The 19376-nt window shown below is 47.8% G+C and overlaps 9 protein-coding genes and 1 non-coding gene across 10 annotated transcripts; 3 read left to right on the top strand and 7 right to left on the bottom strand.

The window, feature by feature from the left end:
• The first annotated feature begins 633 nt into the window (after positions 1–633).
• Positions 634–1738, top strand: aspHS (aegerolysin family protein). The gene is made up of 2 exons (XM_743286.2): positions 634–1158; positions 1221–1738. Exons 1-2 carry the CDS (start codon positions 1061–1063, stop codon positions 1540–1542), a joined length of 420 nt encoding a protein of 139 aa, XP_748379.1. The 5' UTR covers positions 634–1060; the 3' UTR covers positions 1543–1738.
• Positions 1739–4896: 3158 nt separating this feature from the next.
• Positions 4897–6157, bottom strand: AFUA_3G00580 (uncharacterized protein; the record flags this gene model as incomplete). Its single annotated transcript, XM_743285.2, has 4 exons — positions 5991–6157; positions 5369–5935; positions 5143–5321; positions 4897–5104 (listed from the first exon to the last, which is right to left on the bottom strand). The coding sequence occupies exons 1-4, from the start codon at positions 6132–6134 to the stop codon at positions 4897–4899; spliced, it is 1098 nt and encodes a 365-aa protein (XP_748378.1). The 5' UTR covers positions 6135–6157.
• A 639-nt stretch (positions 6158–6796) lies between these two features.
• Positions 6797–8196, top strand: AFUA_3G00570 (acyl-CoA thioesterase). The gene is made up of 2 exons (XM_743284.3): positions 6797–7172; positions 7226–8196. Exons 1-2 carry the CDS (start codon positions 7047–7049, stop codon positions 8075–8077), a joined length of 978 nt encoding a protein of 325 aa, XP_748377.2. The 5' UTR covers positions 6797–7046; the 3' UTR covers positions 8078–8196.
• Positions 8197–9561: 1365 nt separating this feature from the next.
• AFUA_3G00560 (MOSC domain-containing protein) lies at positions 9562–11796 on the bottom strand. The gene has a single exon (XM_077804264.1). It carries the CDS (start codon positions 10193–10195, stop codon positions 9593–9595), a length of 603 nt encoding a protein of 200 aa, XP_077659893.1. The 5' UTR covers positions 10196–11796; the 3' UTR covers positions 9562–9592.
• A 91-nt stretch (positions 11797–11887) lies between these two features.
• AFUA_3G00550 (uncharacterized protein) lies at positions 11888–12399 on the top strand (the record flags this gene model as incomplete). The annotated part of the gene is made up of 2 exons (XM_743282.1): positions 11888–12075; positions 12126–12399. The coding sequence occupies 2 exons, from the start codon at positions 11888–11890 to the stop codon at positions 12397–12399; spliced, it is 462 nt and encodes a 153-aa protein (XP_748375.1).
• Positions 12400–12473: 74 nt separating this feature from the next.
• Positions 12474–14724, bottom strand: AFUA_3G00540 (putative MFS peptide transporter; the record flags this gene model as incomplete). The annotated part of the gene is made up of 8 exons (XM_743281.1): positions 12474–12732; positions 12842–13492; positions 13543–13704; positions 13775–13918; positions 13977–14069; positions 14126–14275; positions 14330–14535; positions 14698–14724. 8 exons carry the CDS (start codon positions 14722–14724, stop codon positions 12474–12476), a joined length of 1692 nt encoding a protein of 563 aa, XP_748374.1.
• A 142-nt stretch (positions 14725–14866) lies between these two features.
• On the bottom strand, positions 14867–14954 carry tF(GAA)1. Its single transcript is given in 2 exon segments — positions 14867–14902; positions 14918–14954. It is a non-coding gene (tRNA).
• Positions 14955–15014: 60 nt separating this feature from the next.
• AFUA_3G00530 (AAA family ATPase) lies at positions 15015–15625 on the bottom strand (the record flags this gene model as incomplete). The annotated part of the gene is made up of 2 exons (XM_743280.1): positions 15015–15478; positions 15526–15625. 2 exons carry the CDS (start codon positions 15623–15625, stop codon positions 15015–15017), a joined length of 564 nt encoding a protein of 187 aa, XP_748373.1.
• Positions 15626–15816: 191 nt separating this feature from the next.
• On the bottom strand, positions 15817–17073 carry AFUA_3G00520 (SIR2 family NAD-dependent protein deacylase; the record flags this gene model as incomplete). Its single annotated transcript, XM_743279.1, has 2 exons — positions 15817–16873; positions 16919–17073. 2 exons carry the CDS (start codon positions 17071–17073, stop codon positions 15817–15819), a joined length of 1212 nt encoding a protein of 403 aa, XP_748372.1.
• A 559-nt stretch (positions 17074–17632) lies between these two features.
• On the bottom strand, positions 17633–18872 carry AFUA_3G00510 (putative GPI anchored cell wall protein; the record flags this gene model as incomplete). The annotated part of the gene is made up of 3 exons (XM_743278.1): positions 17633–17827; positions 17941–18030; positions 18285–18872. The coding sequence occupies 3 exons, from the start codon at positions 18870–18872 to the stop codon at positions 17633–17635; spliced, it is 873 nt and encodes a 290-aa protein (XP_748371.1).
• Positions 18873–19376: the final 504 nt, after the last annotated feature.

The raw sequence follows: 19376 nt of genomic DNA, 5'->3' as shown, positions 1-19376 counted from the left end.
AGCATCCTGCATAGAAACAACCAGGGATGGACGCCTCCAACCCTTCTTGTCCAGTGGTTCATTTCGGGGAACCCGTTCCCACCATAGTCCTTGTATGCATCCATCCAGATCATCCAAATCCTTACCTGAACCGAAGACCATGTCTACATACAGTATGCTAGGACTCCTTGTTAAGACACATCATGCAAGCCGTCCATATTGACGAGGCGAGAATGAGAAATCTCATTTCGATCTTCAAGGCACTCACCACAACAAAGTACGTATTGCTATGTGCTTGGTCTGTTTACCCGTCGCACCCTAGACCAAGCAGAATCTAGGATTCAAATGAGGCACCAAAGAAAGAAAGGAGGAGAAAAAATCTACTTAGCCTGATTATTTATTAACTGGCTGGAATCACTATTTCCCAGAGGATTTGAATTCTCAGAGAGATTATGAATAAGCATATTGTATTGGTATTAAGAAGTGATATTTCCGAGCTTTTTATTTCCAGGAGTGGCAACGCGGGGATGCCGAGGATTGAGGAGAGCGGGAGGCGCCGTGCCGCCTCCATTTGGTTTACAGCATCAGATTGGGTTGGCTCCGAGGAAACTAACAATTCAGATCCCTCTTTTCCTGATAGCTCATGTTTGGCCTGGCCCACTTAGCCCCACCTTTCTGGTTTGCACAGACGTTTCGTTCCGGCTACACAGTTCAGCTCCTCAATCTGCGGGGCGACTTACAGGCACGACAATGCTGCGCTATCATATGCCACAAACCAGTGGTAACATCATACATAGGTCCTGATCTACATTTGTGTGATTTGTTTTGGTGCCTGCAGCTCAGGGTACAGGCTGATGCAATTGGGAAGCACACATCTCACTCATTATCTCTAATTTATTGGACTAACGAAAGCATCATAGGACACACACCAACACTGACGCATTTTCAGATATAAAAACCCCATGAATGACCAGCAAAGAACACCATCCAATTCCTCGATCATTCAATTCCTCAATCAACCTGTTTCATCTCCCTCACCTGTCTTAATTGCAGTTCTATCTCTTAGCAACACCGCTCCAAAATGGCATCGGTCCAAGCTTACGCACAGTGGGTTACGGTTCATCTCATCAATAGCATGTCTTCCGAGACCTTGAGTATCCAGAATGCTAGTCTCTCCTGGTAAGAAAATAATTACTGTACTTTCTTAAGTGCAACTGGGCTTTTCTCTAACAGATCACAAGGGGCAAGTGGTACAAGGACGGTGACAAGGACGCCGAAATCACAAGTGAAGATGTTCAGCAAAAGACGGCACCCCCAGGCGGTTCCGTGAACGTCAACTCTTGCGGTCGCAGCGACGCTTCGAGTGGAACGACGGGAGGTTTTGATTTGTATGACGGCAATACCAAGATTGGAAGAGTCCACTGGGACTGTCCATGGGGTTCTAAAACCAACGATTTCGATGTTGGAGAGAGAAACAAAAATTACTGGGTCGAAATTGGAACGTGGAACAAGTATGGTGGTGCCATTGGCACTGTTGACGTTGAAGTTGGAAGGAAGCGCTGAAGCAGTTTGACGCAGGACAAGGAGGATCATATTTTCTTTATTCCTCCATTCTTGTCATAACTGGTTTATGTTACTTATTGTCGTTCTTTTTTTTCACTCCTACATAAGCCAGATTAGAAATCGCCCGTCTATTCGTTTCATTGGGTATCCTTTGATGCGAACAATATCACCTTCTTTAGATAAATTACCAGATGGCTGCTGTGATATACTAATATATGCCTGAAAAGGTCTCGGGGATATTGGCTTTGTTAGTTGTCAGCTATCATTTGAAATATAATAGCCATACAACACGCCCAAGCACTCGGTGTAATGAGCTGCCTTAACTATCAGGATGTGAGAGGTGTGTCATAAGATAACTTCTTTTATCTACTTTGATGAGAATAGTGATAAGTGCGTACTAGTGCATGATCTGTTAACAATGCACAACTGATCAACTAGGCTGACATAGCTAGATGGCACACTCTGGACAATATGTCATAACATATCAAGATACACTTGTGCGTGAAACATTGTGTCGGTAACACATTTTGGCTTCGGCTAGAGAGTGGAAAAGGTCATGCTCACGGCTGGTGGTAGTATCTGGGCTATAATGAAAGCTAATGGTATGGCGTTCATCTAATCTAGAAGAGTACCCGAGCTACTAGGATTACCATACCGAACGATTGAAAATTGCTCACAGACCTAGGGGAGCGCGGGAGAGATTAGACGAAAGAAGGATACGCGCCAACCCTCAGCTGCATTATGTGTAATCTGGAGTAATATCTTCATAGATGACAACACATCTTGCATGTGGGTTTGGGCTACTTATTGATTAGTTCCGGGCTGTATGCTAGTTCAATTGATGTCGAGACCACCACATACCATGGAGAGCGCTAGTATAACCAATCCCGCTAACATAACAGGGGAACAGACTGCAGCAGGGCGAGAAGACTCAAGCTAGTAAGGCAACGGAAGGCAGACAATACTGAACGATTTTGCAGTAGGCTGGCGTGCCAAGCTCATGCAGGTTTTGCCCCACCATTTTTTTTTTCTTTTGCCCGTATCTGTCATAAAGCTTCCCGTGTGTCCCCCTATCGAATTACAAGACACTCCTTTAGTATTCACTTCTCTGGAGATCTGGTTCTCAACTGGAAGATAAAATATTCAGTCTCTCCGTGATGTGACACTGGCTCCTGGTTGATGTGAAGGTCAGAACTCGAGGAGTATCGGGGCCAAAAGAAGTGTAGGAGGCGAGGCACCACAACTATGGTACTTCTATACCTCAGAGCACAGTCATGGCATGGGTCAATGCAATATGGCGCTGATTCTCCTATTTTACATCATATGCATGCGGTGGTTAGAATGGTGTCGATCAGTTTATGCTGTACTTACATTCGCGCCTTTACTCGCAGTTGGCCACCGCAGGCTTGTTGTATTGTCCAGTGTGTGTTTCTCGTCGGTTATTCTATAGTTATTAATATCTCTTGTATTCGAGGAAGATATCCGCAAAATGTATAAGCGAAAAACTTAAAGTATGCAATTAAGGAGTTGTACAAGGGAATGTGGCAGAAGCTATAAGCAGAGGCATTTTAATCGTGCCGAGACTCTACTTCAACAACTTTTCTCTCCCCAGCGACTAATGTTGACTGATGAATTAGTAGGAGAAGTGTATATTTTGCAACACCTTATTAGTCACAAAGACCACCGCACTTCTGTTCCTCTAGACCTTCAGGGCACTAGCTAATAGCAACGTTTCCAATAGGAGTAGTGCCAGGATGATATCTGTTGTCCTTTTATTTACAAGGTTATAATGGGGTCCGTTTTGCTCTGCCTTTCTAAAAACATATTATCTTCTCTCCAGAGTTGGTTATGCTGGTCAAAGTCTTCCATCATGATGAATTCCACCACTGTGCCTGTGTCTTGCCGTAACTTTGTGATTACTTTGCATAGGTAGTTACATGCATCATGCAAAGCTTTGGTATCTCCTCCCTTTATATAGATGGATGCTATAAAAATCAGTTACTCAAGGAGCTGGATGACTGCTACTATCAAATCTGGGGATTTGTTTAATACTTACTCTGCTTGCACATCCTTATTAATCCAGAGCATGCCTTCCCTCCAAATAGAGGGCACCATCTTTGTCCTCTTGTAATGTCCCATTAGGGTTATTAAGAGCCAGCCTTGAATTCTCCTAGCTTAGGGTTCTTGAATTACTAGCGCCACTAGGCTCTGAGTGTCTTTATTGACTATTAATATCTTATACACTGCACCCTGTTTCCTTACATTAAGATAGATAATTCAGAGTGTTCTATTTATAATATTCTGAGTAAACCTTCCGATAATTCATGCTATATGATTTGCGTGGTCCTCTGCATGGAATGTATTTACTGTTGTCACAGTCGCTATGTTAGTATTCTTCCATAGTGCATTTTGCGTAACTTTTGGGCGCTCTTGCACTGGAATACTTTACAGCTAATCTCTTGGCAGTTGTAGCATTATGTCAGTCATAGGCGATATTCAAGGACGGTGGTCGTGCTGGATTCCCCTGACATGAAAGTAACTGTCAGCCAAGAGCTTCGTGCATCACTCCCTTTGATCAGGTAAACAACCATTGGCCCATATGCCTTCGGGCCCTCTTTCTTACCAAGCCAGATGCAACAACCACGTTCCTACAAGAGGAAGCAATATTCCAACTATTTTTGTATTTGGATTAGGCCAATGAATGGTACAGAAATAACCCTAGTCGTTCACACAGTTCCGGGATCTACTACCCTCCTTCGCAGGGTTTTTAAGGACTGCATTAGTCCTTATTAGCAAGGGAGAGGACGTCAGTGCCCAGGGGGGTATATATGGCAACACTCTCCGGCTGCTTCAGCTGCAGGACATTCAGAGATCGTCAACTGCTTTTACATAAGGGGGCGGACATCAATTCTTCGGGGAGCGAATATGATAACGCTGTCTATGCTGCTTCAGCTAGAGGACATCAAGAGACCGTCCAACTGCTCGTAGAGAACGGGGCAGAGGTCAATGGTCAAGGGGAGAAATATGACAACGCTTTCCAGGCTGCTTCAGACAGGCCTTCGAGGGAATGTTAAGCGCTCAACATAATAAAAATTAACAAACTACTTTCAACTTGGTTTGGCGCATGCTTCCGAAGTCGTATTAGTGGTCTGAATTTCTGATATAAGTGAATAGCTCGTTCAGTAACCATGCTCAGCTTCACACCCAATCTATTCTATAGCTTCCTAGATTCTTCCTAGGACAAGTCATATCTGTAGCAATGTCTGAATACTCCTGCGTGTGGTGGACAGCTTTGAGGTGAGGTGGTACTGAGTAATGAGGCCCCTGAGCCGACGAAGGGATTGGGGTTTTTTGCTAACTGAATTTGTATATATTTGGTCCAGACTCGCGGATACGGGCCGCTAGGCTGACGAAGTTACTGTTACTCAACACAAGGTAGAACCCATCGAATCGCTTGAGGCATGGAAGATTCATGGCGGCAATAACTATAGCTGAGTTTGTTGTATGTTTTCGTGGGGACACGCGAAATGGTTGGATTGGTTGGATCGATTGGTCAAGGAGCCTTCATTCTAGGCCCACAGATTGGGTCTCATTCAATACCCATACGCCGGCCTTAACATGAGCTGTACCTTCTCTTGCCACTTCGGAAAGGAGGCGATTGACAGTATATGACTGGAGGGCAGGAAAACAAGTGCTATCAAATCAGTGAGGATACTATTTCTCCCGTGTTTGATGGTGAGGCGATCGTCGAGCCTGGACACGAGCGAAGAGGGTTGTGGCTTCAGAGGGACTGGTTTACGAGAAGACCTCGTTTGAATCCTCATACACTGCTTTTGATGAAAACATCGCGAAGCGTCCTCAGGTGTAGATACATTTCCGGATCCCCTTGTTTCATAGCCTCGTAGAATTGTCTATAGCCCTCCCTCAACCAATTCTTTTGGAAGATATCCGTTTCATCGACGTATTCCAGCAGATAGGTTAAGATCGCCATCCAGTAGGGCTCACGGGGGCTTTCAGAGTCTAGACAAAGCAGACGGATCATAGCTTCGCAATACCGGACAGCGCTCGGAATTCGTACGCCAGAAAGGGACGGAGGGAAGCGTCCTTGGCCCCGCCCGAGCCTTTCCGGGGGCAGTCGAGTGTCCGCTGCCGACATGATATCTGTACTATTTGCGCCGATCTCAAGGTCAGGAAAATCCCAAAGTACGTCGGACTTCCTATGCAGTGATATCACAAGCTCATCATTGATATGCAGATGTGTAGCCGTCTCCAAGCATGGGGCCGAGTTCGGGTATGGGCATTTTGGACCTTGTGTGCATGGGAGAAAGCCTGCATAGGAGAGAGTCGAGCGGCCGGTTTCGAGAAGTGCATCAGGTACAACAAAGGAAACGCCCTGGCGCCGGATCAGAAGTCGCTCAATCAATAGCGCGTACAGGGAGGACACTAACGTCAACAATGGTGGGGACTCCGTAGACGGTCAGTAGATAGTTTCCCCAGAGTAAATTAGGGACACCAGCAGCACTAAGAAGAGAGGATATCGACCCAACGAGGCTATTATTTAGAGGCTGGTCACTGACGACGTATGTAGACATTGTATCTGCATCAAACTTCAAGCAGTCTAACAAACGCAGGACACGAGTACTTTACGGTTTTGGGTGGATAAATAAGATCGCCTGAGTATCGGATAAAGAGCATTGATTTTCAAAGAATATCTTAGTAATCACGTATTTATGCACGATGATCATCTGGCATGCCTCTCTATGGTCGGTTGATATCTTCTAGTATACACTTACTTACAAATCAATTTAAAGTAAGGAGAAAACACTGCCGATATTATTTTATTGAAGATTAGTCTGCACGGGGGGATCAGTACCAAAGGACGACCGATCTAAACGCATTGTGCAACGTGAGTCGTTTCTGAACCTCGCAAGCGGTTCCTGTTCGCTGCACCTCAAAGTAGTGCATAAGAAGCTTCCTTTGCTCTTGGAGCTCTTTATGTGGCAAAAAATTATGGTAGCCAGTCCGTGACTCCTCGGTTATATCCCAGATGGTTAATTCCAGACTGTTTACCTGCTTCCTCTTTTCATACAACCAGAAGAGTCCTGATCATACCCCTAATGGCCATGACACAATTTGTACATATGAATCGCTCGTATAGGTCAGGGACAAAACACCCATCGTCTCCATCACAATACTGAGCTAACATGTATAGCCATGGGTGATCTTGTTCCACCAGGGGATCGGGTCACATGTAATAGCCACTTTCTAGCCGAGCCGAATCACTCATAAATCTAAGCCGAACTCGGCTCGGCTACAACGTGGCAGACCGCGAGCTTGATGAGCATTCAATGTGCTGAGGCGCATAACGGTCTTGGGCAAACCGCGGGCCACGGCTAACACATCTCCTTCTTGGCTTTGGCCCTTTCTCCTGCCATACTTTTTTGTTATCCAAGTGGTAGGGCAACATTTTCAGAATCAACATCTATCGTCCTATCTCCCGCACGATGCCCGACATGATGGGCTTCATTGATACCCTCGTGCCCGAAAGTCTAGCGTCAATCAATTTATGGAAAATCGCGACCATCTTTTTGCTGGCGGTGAATGTGAAATGCTTGCCTTTCGTGTGGCATGTAGGTCGCCTTCCGAGTGGCATTGAGAATCACAGCTATTGACAGCGGATTAGTATCGCATCTTTAAACCCCTGGTAAGAGCCGCGTGGCGAACGTTTCGCTCTGGCCCTAAGTTGGCGGTGATCCCTCACTCCAAGACGCCGACGGTATTCCTGCCTTCTATCACAAGCACCTACGCTCCCTTATTTGAATGCGACTACATCATGCACAAGTCAAACAGTACATACTTCACTGATTTAGATGCAAGTCGATCATATCTTCTCTCCGCCCTCTGTTATGACGGATTGGTCACGGTTGACCGCGAACTAGCCGCCGAGGGAAAGAAGGGCATGTTGGCTGCTATCATAGGGTCAGTCACCACCAGCTTTAAGAAAGAGATCCGGATCTTCCAGGAGTACGAGGTGTGGTCCAGAATTCTTACGTGGGATCGAAAATGGCTCTATATTGTGACCCATTTCGTCCAGAAAGGCTCAGCGAAACCGACAGGTTATCTAATCGCGAAATCCACGCGCCTTGACTTGAGGAGGTCGACCGAAGAATCCAGATGCCACTCTGGCCAACCGGTTATTTTTGCTACATCGATTTCCAAATACGTCTTTAAGAAAGGGCGGCTCACCATCCCTCCGGAACGAATTTTGAGAGCTTCCGGCCTTATGGGACAGGATAATAAGGAAGAGAAACGCGAAGTTCTCCCTAACAATGTTCAAGGACACACAAGCGACTCGGGCGTTCCTGAAGATATAGAGTCGGAACGCCTCAAGGGTATGAAGTACGCTGAATCCTGGAACCAATTGGACTCCCTTCACGAAGAACTACTCAAGCAAGATGAGTTAGTCAATGGCGTACTAGCTCTAAATCATTTTGGAGACATCTCGCTTCCCTGGAAACGATTTACAACTGCCTAAGGGGTAGGGGTCTTAGAGAAGTTATGATTACCAATGCGCGCCGATAAGGTCTAGATGGGATTTCGTGAAACGCTTTTCGTCTTAGTGCGGAATAGAAGCAAATACAATCCATACGCTAATCCTTCGTACCAATTGGCAGAGACTAAGAAGAATAAACCACGATGAAGTTTTACGGTCAGGGCCACCGCTCAAGCTGTAACTGAGAAGTGATTGGTGCAGTATCCACGCTTGTAAAGTCCAGACCGTGTCTCACAATGAATTCCAGCCCCCATGGTACTAAAAATAGTGGTCATCGTTGCTCACTGCAGAACCTTTGATCCCCATTTACCAGTCAAGTTAACTACCAGGGGTTATGTATCCATCAAACCTGGCTCATCATCTTAACCCCTAGGAGAAGAATATCCCAGAGCAGAGAGGCATCTTTGATCTTCCATGTAGATCAATGCGTGATATCCTTGTGGAGACGTTTCTCACCCTGGTTACGCCCTTCGCACCCATCATAGACATCCTCGGTTTCTTACGCCACTACAGGATCCGCCTCCTTCACTTCTCTTGTTACATGCCGTGTTCGCCGTCGGTTCAAGGTTCTGTCCATCTGGAAGTCAGGACACAGGGGCCGTACCAACGGAGTCTTCAAAAAGGCAAAAGCCTTGTGCGATGCAGGCTACGAACAAGATCCGATCCCACTCATCCAGTCAACGCTATCCTAGGTCTATACTGGGAGGGCCGAAGGTATTTAAGCACACCGGCCGTTCTGTTTGGTTAGCTAATAGGTTCTGCCCGATGCTACTGAGAATGTTCTATTCTACTTGAGCCTATTGAGTATTGCTCTATCCCAGGCTTAAGGGCTGCACCTTAGGTTAGAAACTCTCAACGAATTTCCTGCCTAGGGTCTGCATCTTACTAAATTTATGATATTCTGGGCAGTAAGAGAATGTGGTCTTAGAGTCTGCCAACAAAAGGCTGCTAAACGAAGAGGCGTTGTTGAAGTACCGCAGTCCACATCCTGTCGGCTATCAAAGCGAGTCTCATTCTGAGAATAGAATTATTCTGATCTAGACCAAGCCAGGAACCCATATTCTTCAGCAGTTCAACCATCGAGAAATTGGGAATTGTCGCAAGTACGATATTGCAAATAGCTGGTAAAGAGAGAATGTCTCAGTCGTGTGATTGCATATACACAACACAGAGAGTTCAAAGCAGTGAACAGGACGTCACCCATTCCAGAATTGGTATCAGATCCTGGAAACAACTTGGCTGCTTAGATTAGCTTTTGTCCAGGTAATCCGGGACCAGAGCTGTCCAGTCTTCAAGAGGACGACAGATCGGCATGCAAGTCGAACACGTATTCTCTAGTTTCAGGTCCCCTGTTCTTTTATATATCGTCTAGGATGGCATGAGAAAGTAGCTCAATGTAGGCGAGCGGATAGAATCCTGTTCACAAAGGAGAATACCTCACTCATTCGACTTCAGTTGTAGAGCAGCATGCAAACCCGGATTCAAAAGTAGTCTTCATCAGACAACATCCAACGGAACATATTGGGAAGGCTTGTCAATAATTAGCTTCATTCCAGGCCGCACAACTCCTCCCTTCTTCACTGTAGCCATGACACCCGCCAACCGCCTCACAATGTTACGCTCTTCATCACGAACCAAGAACTGCTCTTTCAATCCAGCCTGGAACTTATCGATTTGAGGACATGGATTTCTCAACCCTGTAAGGGTAATAACAGCCTCCTCGCCCACTGCCTCTCCATCTTCAACGAAACGAATTTCCGTTCCGGCACCGAGACTCAAGAGATCGACTCCCTCGGTGGTGATATTCTGTCCCAGAGCTCCAGGCGCCAGTAGCTGTGTCCTCATCTCGTCAGTCGGCAGTGTTGCGCATATACCCCGCAGAATTTCAATCGGTATGAGGTGCACTTGGCGAAGGTTTGCCGGCGGGGGCTTAATGTGCAGGCGTGAGCGGTGCTGAACAGTTTCGCCGGCATGACAGTCGCCTTCCACGCCAAGGTTGGCGATAAGTTTGATAGAAGAGACGGCATTCTTGGAGAAGTTATGCGAGGCCGAGATCGTCACTGAGAGGACGCGGGGCGGTGTGGATTGAGGGGCTGTCATCGTTGAGGTATGGAAAGCCGACGGGGTGCTCCGAACAGACCTTCTGAAGCCACTTGATCACTCGCTGATTGTAGGTTTTGAATTGTCTGGCATAAAAAGTATCTTCCTCGGAACCTTCTTGAAAAGCAAGGAAGAGAGTAGAAAAGGACAGCACGATGACTCACATGAGAACACGTAGCGCTGAGGTTTGCGATTGGCTGCCGCCTCGCGTTTCACAAAACTCTGACTCTTTTCATGGTTTTGATATTGATGACCTGTTGTGGTGAACCATGGTTGACCTGGATAATTGCCGAATGCTTGAATAGTAGCGTTGTCGCAGCGTCCTGGTGATCCCGTTGAAGAATAGTATTTGTAGCAATGGGCTCTGACGGTTTGATTCCTTCTTGATTGCGCTCGTCACATAGTCGCGTTCCTTTATTACATGGAGATGATTTTTTCAGTGCTGCTTCAGTGCATTGACCGTGCGACCTCTCCTTAGAAGACGATGTAGGAGTTGCTCCATTTGCCGCTGGCTTGTTATCGTTGGGGTTCTAATATGATGTTGACAAATCCGTCTTATCCTTATGCCAAGCTTTTTCTAAATAAGTAGCGACAGCTTATAGCTCGGAGTGGTGTCTATCTGGACGACCAGTGCTGTTGCCGGGTGACCCAACCACCTTCGACTAGGTGATTTGGCATTCCACCAACACACGTTCCACGTGTGACGAGATGCGAGCTTGAGGCTTGCGGATCGGCCATGGACAAACTCAAACATGACTGTTCCCGGAGGTGAAGACCCTGGAGCCCTAACTGCATGAACAGAAGAATTGGTCGGCTTCTTGTTGTCTGGTTGTCGCCCCCGGATCTCCGCCTCAGAGCTGATTACGTCGGTCGAAGAGTCCGATGATGCGGACTCTTGTCGGTTGTGCTCTAAAACCATTCATTGCTTGTCGAATAAGACTCGGATGTACTGTGAGTGACTCTCATCCGGTAAGACCTCGCATCGAAGCATGTCAACGGAGACGAAGTCGGAATACTCATCCTTCAGGAGGACCATGTCGGGGCCCGCATCAGCTGCTTCTTGCTATTGCTGATGAGAAATGACACCTGACTGGCCAGTATCGATATAGCCATTATCCGCATGTCGACCTGCAGGGATATTAGCCAAGATCCATCGGCTATGGTGCGGATTAACTGAAACCTGTTTTAGAACCAGTCTATGTCCAACTTGGGGATTTCCCTCTAGTTACGGCCTGTCGCGCAATAGTCGTCGATGCTATTCCTGTAGTTCTGGCCTTAATTTCTATGTTTAGTCCTGAAGCATTCCTAATACTGATTCGGGCTTGTATCACGACTCACAAACCCTCTTCAGATTATAATTAGACAGACAGCATAATCGGGCGCCTAAACAAGCCACCGACTAAGGCTCGCAGGAGCCTAATTTAGCTTGCATTGGATTGGCAGCACAGCCATGAGCCCCATTGATCTGGCATTTGGGAGGCCTGAAAGGGGTTCCACATCCAACCATAGCTGAGAGATTGCATACTTTGTGCTGAGCAAGTAGGCTGAACTCCCTGTGTCATATTTAGCCATTATTTAAAAGTTAATCAAGAAGGATAAAAGCACATCGGCCTCCAGAGTTGAACATCATCATCATCAGCATCAAACAACGCAACGCAACTGTTTATCAGCAATCCTTTCTCATCGTACAAAATGAAAGTCTCTACCATCTTCTCTGTTGTCCTGGCTGCTGGCTCTGCTATAGCTGTCCCTGGCAAACGGGCTGGGCAAGCCATTACTATCAGCGACCTCAAGGCCTCTCAGGTCGACCAACAGGGATATATCACCTTCGCCTTGAAAGATCCCAACTACGACGACTCCACCGGTGCGAATGTGATCTGGTATATCTATGTCCCTTCTGGTCCAATACGTGATCTAACAGACATAATAGGCATCGTCCTGGAAACCCCGTTTCCGGCACTCGCACTAGCGACGGTGCCTACTATGTCAATTTCCCAGGAGGTGTGAATGACATTGCGGTCTTTACCTTGGAGGTCCAGCGAGTCAAGGGAACCGAGACAGTCTCTGTTACTCTCAATGACAATGGAAATGGCAGTGCTCCAGGCAGCAAGTGGTCGTGCACCTCGACCAGTGGCTCTGTTATGGGGACGGTGAAGAAGTGTGCCTATGATGGCGATATCACCTTGACCCCTTTCAACGCCTAGGGTTCACTGGCTTGTGATGGGGTTTTTATTCACTTTGCATAGTATAAGTGCAATGGACGGTGCCATATACAACGTTAAATTTTCTTTCTGGATTCAGAAATATCTGTCATTAAGTTTAATGCCCACAGAGCATGAAACATCGTGTCCGATGATTGGGACCAGTGCGAGCAAGTATAGGTCAGCCGAAAATAGGGGCATGTACATCCGAAGGTTATTATGAACAGAACATCTACTGTACAGTGTTTCCTCAGACCAGGCAGTCTAACCTCGGATTTGAAGCATTCAGCTCGGATAATGGGAATAATTTTGAAGAGAGACCACACTTGGGATAGACTATAACCCTGGTATTTTTACCCGATTTATAGAGAACTATGGCTCTTCAAGGGCAGTGCTCATGTCCATCCATCTTAGCTACTGAACTGAGAAGCTTTCTGGTCAGGACGAATCATCATCCCGTGCAGTCCTCCCCTCATGCTTGTAAGAAACCACCATGACAATCACTGCGGCCACAAACATCGCCCCAGAAACCCCTGCATACATGCCGAGTAAATCAGGATCTTTGTTCGTCGGGGTAAGCGCAAGCGCAATAATAGATCCCCCAGCTGCAGTCAAGCCATAAAGAGCCTGGATGATGGATTTCATGCTCTTCGGTGCCTTGGTGAATGTATACTCGTACCCGGCGGGGCTAGCAAATATCTCGCTGAGACCTTCGAGAACATAAACGGGCGATTGGTACCCGATGTTGACGTGGTTCGGAAGAGATCCATTCATCGACGCAGCACATGCTCGTGGATGCTCGTAGCACGGCCCGGAGCTGTAGATCCAGCCCTGGATTCCAGCGGCATAGCCCATCGCCAGTGCCTCCAGGAAGAAGCCCAAGGCGACGCGCCGGAGCGGAGGCGTCGGAATGCCCCGACGGTGGAGGAAGGGGTAGGCGAATTTGGTGACGAGCGGTAGTGCGATTATCACGGTTATGGAGTTCAAATTAGGGAGCATGTCGTTGGGCACCCTGTGAGTCTCCATTTCAGCCGCTTGCGACACAGTATTCGTAGTCATCTGCGCCTGGCAAAGCCAGAAGATAACAAATGGCGTGCTTCGATCTGTCAGTACATGGTCTTTCGAAATGCAAACCCTCGTACCTACAATGCACGGCAGGCAAACAAGGCGCTCTTCAGCTCATCAATGAGCTCATCGGACCAAGTGACCGTTATTCCGTCCCTAGCGACAGCATCGGGCCTCGCCGCATCCATGCGAAAGCCGTGCCGAATCGCGATCCAGAGAGCTTGCACAGCGGGCAGTAGTACACTTCCTTGGGGAGCGGAGACGACTTCTTGCGATTAGCATCCGCCCTCATACCTCCAGTGTTCCCGTATACTAACTAATGAACCGGCGACCGACGTACAGTAACAGTACGCCGGTCACGATCGAGCAGAGAGAGAGGAGGTACGCGGCCCAGAAGTCAATGTCCTTTTCCATGAACGTAGCTGCAATCCGGGACTGTGCTCCGATGTTCATACACCTCGACTCAGTGAGCTATCTGCTCAATCTTGCTTATAGATAACTTAGCAGTAATAGACATCAAAAGCATATTCCAGTGTGACGTCGGGATCAACAATAACGCGTTCTCCTTTCTTGGTAATCCGGATCCGCTGCTTGATTTTACTACACTGCTCCGCTATTGTGGAGGTCAGTCTAGGATTTTTAGCATGTCGGGGGACCCGCGTACCAAGCATGGGGGGGAAGCGAAGCTTTAATTCCACCAAGGGACAAGCTGACGAGGATCATCGCCACAATAAGGCCGGGAAGCCCAGCTCCCCTGTGGAGCATGGACGGAATGGAGGTGGCAAAGAGCACTGCTACGCCCAATACGTAGAGACTGAAACACGTTAGCACTCACGCCGTGTGATACTGAAAGTGAATGAGTCAGTACGTCATGGACAATAGCACTGTACGATACCGGCCCAAATACCCATCCGCCAGTATACCGGCTGCCATGGGCGTCATATAACTGATGATCAAGAAGATATTGACCAAGAGAGATGCTTTGGATTGTCCAAGACCTAAAGCCCCCGGGCGCAGTGGATCCGATACTGAGTTCTGGACATAGTTTTCTAAGAATTTGTAAGTTCCTGATGTCTTCATTCAACTGGTCACTGTCCGTACGAAACGGTCCCACAAAAGAGTAATAGCTTAAACGCTCACAAATTGATGATATTTAGAGATTCTGCGCATTCCACCAGTTAGCTATAGAATGACTCCAAATTAGTAGTAGTAGTAGTATTCAGCAATGTCCGGAACAGCGGCACTTTGTGCCTCTGGTCTCATAGGGGATAGGGACGGGCTAAGCTATGGAACTGCATAAAGGGTGAGACGACTAGAAAGCAGCTCAAGAAGCTGAAAGGCAGTCACAATTAGTCATGTCAGCGTGGGTTGACTACAGCGGCCAGGCGGAAAAAAAAAAAAGTAATGGGGTGAGCCGGGATTGAACCGGCGACCTTACGATTAAATGACTGAGTAACTTCAGTCGCACGCTCTCCCAACTGAGCTATCACCCCATCTGATAATGAGAGCGTGTAAATTGTAGACTAGGAGTGCTAACACAGTGACTAACCCATTTAATCCAAGTTGATGACAATCTCCCCCTCTCCAACCGGTCGTTCGAATCCATTAATGTACCGTTCCAACAGATCTTCTGTTAAGTAGAATGCCGAGTCTCCATCTTTGTCAATCAGTGCATTCCTAGCGGCTACTCTTCGCCGAATCTCTGTTGGATCCACGTTCAGATAAACCAGGACCCAGCGCCCACCGAATTCCGAGATGAGTGCTTTCCACGCCTCACGGTCTTCACGGAATGCGAAAGAGAAGTCAAGGACGACGTTTGCATCGTCATGTTGGAGAATATGGACAAGCTGCTGCCTCAGAGCTGCTTCCGCCTCTTCTTGATACTTCTCATAGTGTTCCTTGGGGTAGTCCACGTTCCAAAGGCCATGATGAGAGTAGACATACGCGTCAATGGAGAGACGAGTGAAAGATGGATAGGCGGAGCAGATTGATTTTGCGAAAGTGGTCTTCCCAGATCCTATTGAGTCAGCAGATGCATCTATGGTGATGGATTGACCTAGTTACCTGCCACGGCGCAGGTCATCAAGACAACCGGGCGAGGATCCGAGGAAGTGCGCTGAATGGCAGGACCAAGGCGAGCTATAGCATCCAACAGACGGCTCATGATGCGAATGTGTATTTGGCAGAGAATGCTATTGAAAATGCTCGACCAATAGTTGGAGATCAATACATGTTTAAAAAGTTCAATGTATGACTCATTTTAAACGACGGAACCAGTAAGCCCATTTTCCATGCATGTAGATCATATCTACCAATATAACCAGTGCGTGTCAACAAGAAAAGCCAAATACTAAACTATGTGCTCTTCTTTAGGACCTCGGCAAACTTGTTCTCCAGGTGTTCCTCCAACATCCGTTTATGCCCAGCAGAGATCTTCCTGGCGTCCGTCAGCGTTTTCGCGTACCTGTCAATCAGCTCGTCCAGACTCTCCTCCTCTCCCCAATCCTCCTGTGCTGCTTCTTTGGCCGCGATGGCCTTCTTCCACAGTGACTCCATCTCCGCAGTCCAACCAAGGGCATCCGCTAGTTTGCGCACCCCATCGTCGCAATCACCCAAGATGGACACATCTTCCGCCCGCTTTCCAAAGTCTCCTACCTTCTCACGATTGACAAGCACCCGGGGAATGCCTTCGCGAGCCAAACGAGGCAGTCTCGAGCATGGAGCAACCTTTAGACTCGTCCCCATCACGAGCATCATATCCGCCTCGGATACTTCCTTCTCCTTTTCATCAAATTCCGCGGGGAGAGGCTGTCCAAAGAACACGATGTCGGGCTTTACTGCTCCCCCACAGTCAGGAACTTGACAATAAGGGACAGTGCCTGTGCTGATTGCTTGCTTCATCAAGTCATCGGGATACGGAGTCTTGCACTTCCAGCAGCGCTGGGTCCGCCAGCTGCCGTGCGCATTGAGAATCTTATCCTCTGGAATACCGACATCCCGCTCTAAGCCGTCTATGTTCTGAGTAAACACAAAATGGAGAAGGCCCTTCTTTTCTAGAAGAGCGAGAAAAGCGTGGGTGATGGTCGGTTTGAGGGAGCGAGGATGCCTGGCTCGCGCGATGGCGTAGAAGGGCTCAGGGGTGTGCCTGAAGTAATTGATGTGGAAGATAGCTTCGGGATAGGGCAGATGAAGAGGTTTGAGTCGATCATAAATGCCAGTCTCGGGCGATCTGAAGTCGGGGATGCCGGCCGCGGTGGAGATGCCTGCGCCAACAAGCACGACGATTTTGTGTACCTGGCCGCTTTTGATCAGGTTGGCGATGTTTTCGATATCAGTCATTTTGTCGCTGCGGAATGCCTCGATATATTGATGATGGTTGTTATTCACCGCTGGAGGGGCCTGCGTTTTTAGGCTTTGAAACGCAGACAACTGTCAGCCTTCCATGATCATCAATCACCACGGCAACCCTGTTTGGGCATCTGGTAATCCAACATTAGGCAACGAATCATCATCCATAGAGCTCGACGAGGGAAGTTTGAAGTCCTTAAAAGGGTTATCGTACTTCTCACAAATCTCATATGTTTCGATGAAGATCCGTGTCAAATGGCCCATGGCAGCTTTTTCCACTCTGTTTACCAGCGCCTATTCCAACCCCTCTGATACCTCGTGGATGGTCGGGTGAATATAGGTCTGGTGTCGCTAGTAAGCGGTTATAGTGATTCTACTCGCAATTGGCGGTATGCGTCGTCTCTGATAGCTCTCTTGTAATCGGATAATCTAGATAGAAATGGCAACTCAAGTGCCGGTGATATCACTGCAATGTACATCCACAGACACAAGTCCAGCGCTTAGTACCTGTACAGTTGGTGACCACGTACCGTCGCCATTCCTTTTCAGACGCCAGTTCATTATCCATTTTCTACAGAAATAAATCGCCTGGATATGGACCTCATCTCACTGCGACAATTGACATGCTACTTCAAAACATGAATGTTCTACCCATAATTTGAAGCTCAGGATACTCTAGCCGCCCATATGCAAGATGCTATTTCTCCCTCCTATCTGGACACAAAGTCCTCCTTAGCCTCACAACCCAAAATGCGCTCGTTCCATAGTGCTACATTCCAGACGGCAGTTCCGGCTGAGCAGAGCTGTACCTCACGGATAACAGTCACAATAAAGTTAGCGGAACAACCGTGTCGCTTAGTGGAGGAGCCGCTACTGTCAATGTTCCTGGACATGCAATGGTGATTGTGGCTCTCTCATAGACGACATCTCTGCTACAAGCAAGGACTACGACTGCTGCTTCGAGTACCGTAGCTGCGACATTGTGCTCAATGTAGAGGATAAGGACGGACAGAAATACCTGGCAGGCGCAAAGCGTGCGATATTCTCAGTGTCTATAATCAGTTTAGCTATTTCCAGCGCTTTGATTTTCAGAAGACTATGTGGTAAAATAATTCTGAAAAGAGGACAGACACTGATGTGGCATATCGCAACCGTACTTTGATCCTTGCAGTAAGACATGTTAGGCAGACCCTCACTCAATCGTGGAGGTCTCACAGCAGTCTATGGAAGGTTCAAACTGCTGAAGATCAGTTTTGATTCATTCGGAATGTGTCTATTCTACAACGTAATGAACGAACAATAAAGCAAAAAATCCACCGTCTAGGTACACCTCCAATACCCGTCAAGCACTTCATTGTTATCAAGCAAGACCAGCTTACTTTTCTCTATCCCCAACTTGATGGACACTTTCCATCGAAGAAATGAATGCCACCCAATACAGACCAGCGCGCAAGATTCCATCAGCCCAACGTAACCGTAATTCCCGCAGTAGCCGAGCAACTCTGCGTCGCAACGTCGTCCGACTCCTGATACACCTCGCTGCAGTCACTTTCCCCGGCCGCACAGGTCACGGATGAGCAACTTGCGTCACTAGGTGTAGCTGAGAATCCCGCCGTGATGAACTCCGAGTCCGAGTCCATGTCGATTGCCGACAAGTCCCAGTAGAGCGTGTCGCTGGCCTTGGTATATTCGAACTGGAGGACGCTGGCCTGACTCTCGGTGGTGGCCATCTTGATGGAGATTCCGCCGCCGTTGGAGTTGGTCCGATAGGTCTCGGTGTACGTCTCACCGGAGGCGATAGTTTGCATAGCACTGGAGGTATCGGAGGTCGACCACAGGTAGACGGTGGTGTCAAGTTTGTTTACGATCTGGACGCTGCCGCTGCTGCTGGTTGTGGCACTGGGGCTGGCACTGCTGCTGGCGAAAGTGGAAGTAGGGCTGATGCTTGTGCTGGAGGTGGGAGTTGCATCATGCCTAGTCATGCTGCCACCAGGATAGAATTGCGGGAGGGCTGAGACAGCCAGCGCAAAGGCCGCTATGAAAAGGAGTCTGGAAAAGAACATGGCGAATGACCGATTTAAAGGAGTGTTATGTTTAAGGAGAGACTGTAGCACAATGGCAATTGACAGTAAAAGGAGTGTGTGAGGATCAACCTCGTCTAGGGAAGATTTTACAAAGAGAATCAACTGTAAGGACTGCTTGCTTTGCGTGAGGAGTCAACAGGGTCGTGGCATGTCCCTGCGATATTTATTTCCCATGGTGGAGTATGGGGTTCGTGAACACTTGATCAAAACTGTCAGCGCATACACGTGGATAGCGTGTTCTAGCCCTGTTCTCATCGATCGGGTCCATTTTGATCGTGAGTGGAGGCTTAATTGACGTTCTCTAGCTGCATCTGTATCTGTCGAGGCAGATACTGTTCAGGACATGATATGAGGCCTCGTACTGTGTTTCCTCATGAACACAGGCCAATCGAATGGGTAAACTGACAAAGCATTAGGGCAGTTCTTCAGCGATTGGACCAATAATAAAGCGCGATTCATCTTCATTATCCACCATGGTCTCGA

This window comes from Aspergillus fumigatus, chromosome 3 (assembly GCF_000002655.1).
Source record: "Aspergillus fumigatus Af293 chromosome 3, whole genome shotgun sequence".
Taxonomy (NCBI): domain Eukaryota; kingdom Fungi; phylum Ascomycota; class Eurotiomycetes; order Eurotiales; family Aspergillaceae; genus Aspergillus; species Aspergillus fumigatus.
The sequence above is the reverse complement of the archived record's forward strand: the minus strand, read 5'-3'. Positions and strand labels throughout refer to the sequence as shown.

Bases quoted from the DNA above. Each gene is read 5' to 3' on its own strand.
- aspHS (XM_743286.2), top strand. From the start codon at position 1,061: ATGGCATCGGTCCAAGCTTACGCACAGTGGGTTACGGTTCATCTCATC. The intron at 1,159-1,220 runs GTAAGAAAATAA...ACAGATCACAAG, and splicing joins CAGAATGCTAGTCTCTCCTG to GGGCAAGTGGTACAAGGACG.
- AFUA_3G00570 (XM_743284.3), top strand. From the start codon at position 7,047: ATGCCCGACATGATGGGCTTCATTGATACCCTCGTGCCCGAAAGTCTA. The intron at 7,173-7,225 runs GTAGGTCGCCTT...ACAGCGGATTAG, and splicing joins GCTTGCCTTTCGTGTGGCAT to TATCGCATCTTTAAACCCCT.
- AFUA_3G00560 (XM_077804264.1), bottom strand. From the start codon at position 10,195: ATGACAGCCCCTCAATCCACACCGCCCCGCGTCCTCTCAGTGACGATC.